The sequence below is a fragment of the Mus caroli genome, chromosome 5, assembly GCF_900094665.2.
Source record: "Mus caroli chromosome 5, CAROLI_EIJ_v1.1, whole genome shotgun sequence".
In the NCBI taxonomy this organism is placed as follows: Eukaryota; Metazoa; Chordata; class Mammalia; order Rodentia; family Muridae; genus Mus; species Mus caroli.
In genome coordinates this window covers 24,214,490-24,224,888 of record NC_034574.1, presented here as the reverse complement: position 1 = coordinate 24,224,888, position 10,399 = coordinate 24,214,490, and the positions used below count along the sequence as shown (strand labels likewise).

At 39.8% G+C, this 10,399-nt stretch overlaps 1 protein-coding gene across 1 annotated transcript in view; it reads right to left on the bottom strand.

Annotated features, from left to right (window-relative positions):
- The window catches only part of Ube3c (ubiquitin protein ligase E3C), a 109,793-nt gene that overhangs the window by 28,037 nt on the left and 71,357 nt on the right, over positions 1–10,399 (bottom strand). Inside the window, exon 18 of the mRNA XM_021162266.2 lies at positions 7,136–7,383. Coding sequence (XP_021017925.1) covers positions 7,136–7,383 — 248 coding nt within the window. The remainder of the gene's footprint in view (positions 1–7,135; positions 7,384–10,399) is intronic.

Genomic DNA, 10,399 nt, shown 5'->3' with positions numbered 1-10,399 from the left:
TCACTTTGTAGACCAGGCTGGCCTCGAACTCAGAAATCCGCCTGCCTCTGCCTCCCGAGTGCTGGGATTAAAGGCGTGCGCCACCACGCCCGGCCCCTTTCCTTATTTTTAATGTGTCTAAGTGTCTTGCCTGAATGTGTGTGCTCTGAGAGGTCAGGAGTCAGATACCCTAGAACTGGAGTTAGGATAGTTGTGAGCCACCATGGCAGGTACTGGGAAGCAAACATAGGTCCTCTGCAAGAGCAGTGCGTGCTTTTAACTGCTGAATCGTCTTTCCAGCCTCCCGATTTTCTCAACAGTTCAGACTTTAGGATGGGATCCTGTGATCATTGTCTGTGCTTTTAGTTTGTTTACACACAGTTCGTTTCTTTTTCTTTCGTTTCTTTCTTTCTTTTTTTTTTTTAAAACTTTTAACAATGTCTTTATTTGGAAACTTATCATTATATTCTTCAAACAGGTTTAAACAAATAACTTGCTAATAATTTCTAAAATTCATTGCATAAATTTAGAGAATATTAACCTTCTTTTAGATAATATATATCACTTAATACCAATTGTTCCAGAGGGTACTCAGTAGACACTAATCCATAAAACAAATTGAGATCTAGTTGGAGATCTCAATCCACAATCTTATATTATTTCTTGATATAGTATCTCATGTATTGCAGGCTGGCCTTGAATTCCCAATCTTCCTGTCTCTCTCTCTCTCTGCACACCCCCACCCCCCACCCCCCTTAAGTGCTAGAGTTACCGGTGATGTTACATCTGGCCCAGCTCACCCTTTTTTGCCTCTTTCTAGTTAGTGGCCATAGAAACTGACAGCCAATGTTTCTCTGGGGAGTCACTGTCATGGTTAACTCAGCAAATTTTAGAAGTGGCAGAACAAAGCTTGCAAGCTAGCTAGCCCAAGGGATACACAGACATCTACCACATCCCAGGTGAAGCTGCTATTTCTGGATCATCCTTGGGGTCATCAGGCTCCTTCCCACACAGGCTCTACTCACTGATCTCACTTCTCTTTGAAGTGTACCTCCCAGGACTTCAGTGAAGCCTCTCTGCCTGCACCTATGGACACACTCTGGGGGGAAATCATTGAGAATTATTAGCACCCTGCCTGTCTGTCTTCTTCCAGCCACAGACCTCAAGTCACATTCTCAAATACCTGAACTGAATATACCCAATGGAATATTGCAAAGAATACTCTTTCCTCAAAGCATCAGGTCTGTACTTCATGCAGAGGGTAAGGGAAGCAGTTTGCTTGTCTAGTGATAAAGAAAATGGCCGTTATTTTACTGCTTGTTAGTCTGAATGGTCATAGTAGTTCCCAGATGACAGTCAAAGAGCACAGAATGTACCTTAGTTACCATGCAAAGTGACTGTCCATACTGATCAATGACAAGGCCACCTCTTTGGTATAATGTTATTTGGCCCACCAGTAACATCACATAGTAATTATCCTCTTTTTCCTTGAGACAATCTTTATCAAGCTTCTGAAACCTTACATTACCCCCCCTTTTTTTTTTTTTTTTGTGGAACTCTGTTGTTCCATGGGACTTGGTTCCCAAGCTCCACCCTCTGTGTCCACTCCTTCCAGTCTGCAGCTCAGTCCAGACCTTGTTCTTCAATAGTGTCTGCCTAAGGTATCTAAACCCTAAGGCATGTCTCAGGTATCTAAATCAGTAACTTCTTACCCAACCTTCCCTAGCTTAGCCAACACCACCTCTATCCTTCTGTTATCAGAACAAACCAGTCAGACTCCTTCATATCCTTCCTTTTCCCCCTATCAACAAATGCCTTGTATATACTACTCCCTTTCAGCCCTACACTACCAGGGCTGAGATTCCACTATCAACAACCTCTACCCAGCTTTCCTATTTGAGTGCTTGCTCTATCTATTTATAATATCAAAGTTAAACACACATCAGGTCATGCAATCAAGATCATGAGTTCCTTACTTGGTCTAACTCATGATAGAGATTAGGCTCAACTACTTATAACTGCCTTTCTTTTTTTTTTGGTTTTTCGAGACAGGGTTTCTCTGTATAGCCCTGGCTGNGGAACTCACTTTGTAGACCAGGCTGGCCTCGAACTCAGAAATCCGCCTGCCTCTGCCTCCCAAGTGCTGGGATTAAAGGCGTGTACCACCACGCCTGGCTATAACTGCCTTTCTAAACTGATCTTGTTTAAGAGAAAAACACAGGTGCTATGGCCACTAAATTGTTTTGTTGTTTTGTTTCGATGGGACAAGGTCTCACTATTAGTCCTGGAACTTGCTTATGTAGACCAGGCTGGTTTTAAACTCAGAGATCCTCCTGCCTCTGCCTCCTAGTGCTAGAGTTAAAGGTATGCACAGCTTTGGTTGGCACAGTCACTAAATTTAAATTGTGTAAAAGGTTCTGTCTTAGTTTTAGAAGGCCTGTGCTACTGTCGAGATCATAAGTTTAAGGAAAGACATGAGCCTTGGTTTGATCAAAATAGATGACACAGGAGATACAATGTACTAAGCTTAGGCTCAAAGATGACTGCAGAGGAGAGGAACTGTGTCACACGAAGGATGAGACAAGCAAGGTTTCAAGTGTTTGTCTCAGGCTTTACAGATTTAAGTCTCAGAACCTAGAGAGCATTTTGTAAGGGACACTAATGACATATAAGAATAAATTCTTTCAGCTTCCAGAAAGGTCAAGATCAACTGCTAACTGTCAACATCTCACTTTATGATACATTAACTTCATACTTACTCTACTGATATACACAATTATAAAGCATGCTGAAGTTACACAATCTGCTAATTAAAAATTTCAAATGTATTACCATGGTATTACCAAATAATCTGATTTATAGGCATTCTGTTCCAATTAAATCAATATTCTGAATCAAGGGGAAATTTTCAAGTAGATTTCAAATATGATAAAAGATTTGTTCCAATAAATATTCTGAACTTAATTGGCTTAAATGGACTAAGGTGCTTCTATCTGTAAAAAAGAGTCCAACATGACATGACCACATGCCAGGCTGTTTACTTTTCCCTGTCTAGAGCCTGATTTACAAGCAACAAAGTGCAGCCATGACCCACAGCCCAGGCAGGAACCATCTGCTAATGGAACTTTTAACTGAGAAGTGACCAGTGACAGGAGGTAATTCTTCCTGTGCAAAGCTGCTCTGAAGACCTTTGTGCACTTTATCACAGTAAACAATCACTAACATATGCATTAAGAAAATTTAAATATATTATGACCCAATAAACACTATAATCAATCAATAAATAGTTTTCTTCTCTTGCAGATTTAATGTTCAGGTGCCATGCCATTAGTGCTGTACGGGTACGTTCATTTGGATGCAGACATACTGATGTAAAGTTAACCACTTACAATCAGATAGTAAATGGACATTTCAGAAACCTCTGAGGAATTCCCATGCAGAAAACTCTGAGGAACTAAATCAACACTATTCTCAAAGAGCTACAGTTTTATTTATTTATTTTCTTTTGGTTTTTTTCGAGACAGGGTTTCTCTGTGTAGCCCTGGCTGTCCTGGAACTCACTCTGTAGGCTAGGTTGGCCTTGACCTCAGAAATTCACCTGCCTCTGCCTCCCAAGTGATGGGATTAAAGCACTTGGTGGCACATGCCACCAAGTCCAGCTTGGAGCTACAGTTTTAAAAATAATTTAAATAATTCACTTGTTTTTATTCTGCAGTCTTGGGTTCAACAACATGTATAAACTCTTGATCACTGAGTTATGTGCCAAGTCCTTCCTTTTTGAGACAAGATTTTGTTCAAGCTGGCCTTAAATTCACAATCCTCTTGCCTCAGCATTCTAGGTGCTGGAATTAAAGCATATGCCATCACACACTAATAATTTTTTAAAAAGATTTATTGTATGTATGTGAGTACACTGTCACTGTCTTCAGACACACCAGAAGAGGGCATCAGATCCCATTACAGGTGGTTGTGAGCCACCATGTGGTTGCTGGGATTTGAACTCAGGACCTCAGAAGAATAGTCAGTGCTCTTAACCACTGAGCCATCTCTCCAGCCCCCCACACTCTAATTTTTGGTTAACATGTATTAATTGTACATATGAATGGGGCTCAGAGGGAACATTTCTACACATGCCTACAATGTTCAATAATCAAATCCAGTCTCTCTCATCTACCCGTTTTCCCCCCACCCCTAACTTCTGTATCATTCTACATTCAGGAAAACTAGTTTTTAGCTTCCATATACCAGAGTGCATATGTGGTATGTGTTTTTCTGGGTTTGAACTATTTCACTCAATACAATGTCACTGAGTCCCATTTATTTTCCTGTAAATGGCCTGACTGTATTCATTATAGATGAATATACATTTCATCATGTCTATATACTATAATTTCTTATCTGTTCCACTGTTAAGCACCAATATGGGCAATAAGGACATGCTAACTTCATTTTCTCTGGCAATGTATTAGGCCTTATAAGAATGAGCTACATACGCGAGGGCTGAAGTCATTCTTTGTTGAACTTCTAGAGTCCATATATACAGTCTCACTAACTGCATCAAAGTACCCTCCCCCCTTCTCATAAGCATTTCACCCACCCATAGCCCAGGGCAGTATGGAACATAAAATAATGGTCCTGCATCCCAAATATTGGGATTATGGGCATGAGCTACCGTGTCTGCTCTGTCTTTCAATAGTAGCTATTCTGACTGAATAGGATGCTATTTCAATGCAGTTTTATTTGCATCTGTCTGACAGCTAAAGATATTAGAGTTTTACACACATACTCTGCATTACATTTATTTATTTAGGGAGAAGGCACATACCATGATATGCATATAGAAGCTAGGGGACAATTTGTGGGAGTTGTTTTGCTTCTTTTATCATGTTGAATACAGAGATCAAACTTAGGTCATCAGGCCTGGTGATGAGTGTCATTAGTTGGTATGTTATATGTACACTACAATGTTACTTCATATCACCAAATACATCTTTTCTCTTTTAAGACCCAGGCTGGGCTGGTGAGATGGCTCAGCAGGTAAGAGCACTGACCTCCTCCAAAGGTCCTGAGTTCAAATCCCAGCAAACACATGGAGGCTCACAACCATCTGTAAAAAGATCTGACTCCTTCTTCTCCAGTGTCTGAAGACAGCTAGAGTGAACTTACATATAATAAATAAATAAATCTTAAAAAAAAAAAAAAGAGAGAGACACAGGCTGCGTCTTACTTAAACCCAGGACTCGGGAGGCAGAAGCAGTGGGTCAGGTGAAGAAGGGAGGTCAGATGAACCACCTTCTCCCTTGTCTGTGCTGAGCCCTCAGCTGTCAGCTACAAGAGCTGGGTACTCAGTTCCTCAAGTTACAAGGACTCAAAACAATTTTGAGTCGCTGAGTCTGGAGTAAAATCACTCCTGTAGCAACATGTTGTTGTAGTAAATATTTACTCTCAGTTGGGGCTTCTACCCTGCTGTTGATCATTCAGTTCCCAGATTTAAAAAGCCACAACCTTTATATTTATAACAAGCCTCAATCAGCACCAGAGGTGGGCAGACATCTTCTGTACTACTAGAATCCTACTTTCCTATCAATAACCACAAGCAATAGTTTGCCATGTTCCATCTGGGCAGCTCTTAACCAATTGGCCAACCCTCATGGCCAAAATTTCATGACTCACCTAACTTCCTCCCTTACCTTCCTACCTTTTTCTCTCTTCCTTCCTTCCTTTCTTTAGTATTTCAAGACAGAGTTTCTTTGTGTAGCCTTGGCTCTCCTAGAGCTCATTCTGTAGACCAGGCAGTTCTCAAACGCAGAGATCTGCCTTCCTCTGTCTTCTTAGTGCTGGGATTAAAGGCATGTGCCAACACATTAATAAGAATTGGTAGTTAACAGCCTGACAACAGGGCTGGAGAGATGGCTTGGTGATAAAGAGCAGCATACTATTTTTGCAGAGGACCTGAGTTCAGTTCACCGTCCCCATGTCAGTCAGTTCACAATCACCTGTAACTCCAGCTTCAGAGAGATCCAATGCCTCTGGCCTCCTGGCCTCCCATACACTATCCACATACACACACACAGTTAAAAATAACAGTAACCAATATTTTTATTTAAAATGCAAGTAAGCAAACAAAATAAATATAAAAATATATACTTGTATATAAAAGCTCCACATTTAAAAATATGAGTAACCAGTAAAAGTAACAACTATATTTTGTTGAGATTAAGGTCTACTTATAGGGAGCAATTACAATGCAGATCCCCCACAGCCAAGTGTGCCCCTGTCTTGTTTCTGACTTAGAGGGAATACTATGAACATTTCACCATTAAACCTGAAGTTTTGCCTTTAGTTACATATTCCCCAGTCATGTAACATGTCTAAATCACATTGTACAACTTTAAAATAGTTACTTTTGGGGCTGGGTTGATGGCTAAGTGGATAAAGTGCTTATAGGAGGCATTCCATTCCTAGCACCCACATTAACAAAACAAAACCACAAACAGCCAGGCATGGAAGCCTGCTTCTATATTTCCAGTGCTGGGGAAAGCCAGACTTGATAGTCAACAGAACCAACTAGTTCTAGGTTCAGTGAAAGAACCTGACTCAGAGAATAAGGATGGTAGGGAACAAATGAGAAAGATACCAATTTCCAAGTATACCTATGCCTACATTAAAATAAATAAATAGGGGCTGGTGAGATGGCTCAGTGGTTAAGAGCACCAACTGCTCTTCCGAAGGTCCCGAGTTCAAATCCCAGCAACCACATGGTGGCTCACAACCATCCGTAACGAAATCTGATGCTCTCTTCTGGAGTATCTGAGGATAGCTACAGTGTACTTACATATAATAAATAAATAAATCTTTAATAAATAAATAAATCTTTAATAAATAAATAAATATTCAAACAAAAATAAATACATACTTCTTATCTGAAGTTTTATAGCCCTATTTTTGTACTATACCAATTATTTTAGTCCAACTACTGCCCATGCAATGTATAATGATAATAAAATGTAGTTGTTATATAATTACTCAGTAGGGATCAGCAAAAATGTTTTTTTTAAACAATTTTGAATAATGATAATCAATAAAATGTAGACAACTCTATAAAACAGTAAAATGACATCTTTTGTTTTGAGCTTTATTTTTATATAAAAATTACCTTTCCAAGCATTCTGCCTAGGAAGTAGTAATGCCTTGCGAAAGAATCTCCCACAAGCATCTGAGCAGCTGGGTTGGGGTATAGAAGCCCTTCATTAGTAGTCTTAAAGAAGCCCTGGTTGGGGTTAAATCCAGATTTCAGTAGTTCATTTAAAAACTCTCTGAAAATACCACCACCATCGATGCCAGCTTCATCCAGGCCATGGGCATTAAGCAAGTGCACCCGGATCCGTTTTTTCAAATCAGGCTCTATTAAAAAAAGAACAATAAAACAGTATTACAGAAAGTATTATGTAAAGGCACCAAGACTATCAACCAGGGACCTTTAAGATTATGGTTCAATAAACCAGCAATACTAGAGAGACAATGACATCAAAGTTACTTAAAATGCAAATAAACATAAGCCAGAAATACCAACTTTTATGTAGAAGGTCCCATTAAAATTATGAGTAACCAAGAAAAGTTATGGGAATTTTCCCAGGTCTTACATGGAAACTCTGTTCCATGGATTTATCATATAGAAGATGGCTGGTTAGTGGACCAGTGGGAGAAAGATTCTTAGTAAGAACAACCCACCATCTCTGAAAAGTAAAGTTAGGCATTGGACAAGGTGCCCATTGGTGGGCAGAAAAAAGGAGACTTTTTGTAAAGATAAGGTTTGGAGCAACAAGAGTGACAGGCAATAGTTGATGGTTCTAACAACCTTGTCATAGATCTCATCACTGAAACGATTCACAAAGCAGTTTCAATCAAAGACAAACCTGAATACAAGCTGAAGATATTGTCTTTTTGATCTGAAAGGACCCAAGCCAGTTTCCACAGCAGGCTAGAAAAGCAACCAAAGGAAGAAAACTAGTGATATCTTTTGCACCACCCTGTTATCGGTGGTGGAAATATACACACAGCTGTTAGTTTTCTACAGTAATATCTTGACTTTTAGACATGTAAACATAAGTGGGGAAAAAAAAAAGAGAGAAACTTTTTACTTCCATGCCCTTTTACTTTTTACTTCCATACCTTCGATCTGACAATTAGTTGAGCCTTTCATTACCCACCTTTGCTGGGTCTTAGTGACTATAAGGACATAGTATTCATCAGGCAGTTCTGTTTAATGTGTGAAATTCAAGTGTTTATGACTGACAGCTGAAAGACATACTTCATGAAGTTGGCAGGCCTGAGAGATTATTTAAGGAGTGATTGGTTTATTACACAGGAAACCTTTACGTTTTGATAAGGATGTTTCTGTTATATAGCAGGAGTTGATACTCTGAAGATGACAAGAACCTCCTTTCTTTACAAAAGAACTACATTTCATGTCACTGCCTCTGTGTTGAAAGGGTTCTCTGATTTAAAAAAACTATCATTTATTGCCGGGCACATGTCTTCAATCCCAGAACTAAATGGCAGAGGTCGGAGGACCTCTGTGAGTTCAGGGCCAGTCTGGTCTACAAAGAGTTCCAGGATGTACAGTTAGGGATGTAGAGAGAGACCCTGTCTCAAAAAAACACAAAGCAAACAAACAAAAATTATTTGTTAGGTTTCAGGAAACCTCATTTTGCGGACCAAAATGTCTAAAAAATAACCCAGCTAGGCATGGCAGTGTATGACTTGCAGCACTCAGGAGGCAGAGACAGGTGGGTCTCTGGGAGTTTGAGGTCAGCCTGCTCTGCATAGTGAGTTCTAGGACAGCCAAGGCTAAGCAGAGAGACCCTGTCTTTAAAAACAAAAAAATGTCATTTTAAAAGAGATGCCCATGTTTTAAGTGCCATTTATTAATATCATTAATAAGGAATAGAGTCAGAAAATTATACCGGGATGGGCAGTTGGGAAGAGATAACCCTTATCCCCAAGAAGAATTGAGATTACAAGGAAAAAGAGTTAAAAACCTCCCACAAGAGGGGCACAAGCGACTAACATGTCTGAAGACTAGGAATCAGCGATAAAGGATATCCTATGGTATAGACCTAATCACCAAGGAATACCACTTCAAGGGACTTCTCCTGACTTTCTCATGTACACTATGGCACATCCACAAAACAGGCAAGAGAAAGGGTACTCCCTAGACCCACAGCAGGGACATATTCATGACTCCCACAGGAACCTGGCAAACACAGCCACTTCACCAGGATTACAGCTTGCTTTTCATCTTGTCTAGGAGGAACAGTAGCTATCATTGCACAAGTTAAAAAGGGTATTAGTTGCAATCATAAGGCTGAGGATGGCTCATTGTAATCAACATGGTTAATACTATAATGGATCCCATATCATTTAAAATACCGTAGCTGCCTATAAAGCCTTGGCTATTGTCTACGCAGGCAGGCTACTCTGTGGTCTTGTCTACATTTATGAGAAGAACAAGTTTTTCATTGATAACTCTCAATCATGGTGTTTATATCTATTTTGGTTAATTTGATTATGAAATATGATCAACAAAGAGGACTGGAAAGGTGGCTCAGTGGTTTAAGAGCACATTCTGCTAAGTCAGGTGGTGGTGACACATGACTTTAATCCCAGCACTCAAGAGGCTGGTCACAGTTTCAGTACAGCCAGGGTTACACAGAGAAATCCTGTCTCAAACAAAACAAAACAAAACAAAACACGCCATACTACTCTCACAAAGGACCTGAGTGTGATTCCCAACAGCTATGCTGGGTGGCGTACAACTCTATCTTGAAGTAGATTTGACACATCTGACCTCACACAGAACCTGCACTCATGTATTTTTAATCCCTGCCCTCAAATCAAACAACAAAAACCTATCAGAGTTTCAGATAAAATGCCATCTGAATAATAAAAGATATTTTAAAACCTACCAGGGCTGGGCTAGAAGGTATCTCAGGCAGCTAAATATGCTTGTGGCCAAGCCTGACTAACTAAGTTTGATCTCCGGGAGCCCCACGATGAAGGAAATCTCCTCTGACCTTTTCATGTACAGTGTAGCACATGCACAAGTTTTTAATGTAACAACAACAAGAATAATAAAAAGCTTGAAATAAACCCCTAGGGAAAAAAATCTGAGAGTTGCCATACAAAAATATGTATTTTGATATTTACGCCCATCTATTCTCTGAACAATCAATTTCCAGAAGGAAAGAGGAATATTTATTTGCTACTATACATAAGATCTTACACTTAATGTCTGTACTGGCTAGTTTTGTGTCAACTTGACACTGGAGTTATCACAGAGAAAGGAGCTTCAGTTGGGGAAATGCCTCCATGAGATCCAGCTGTAAGGCATTTTCTCAATTAGTGATCAAGGGGGGAG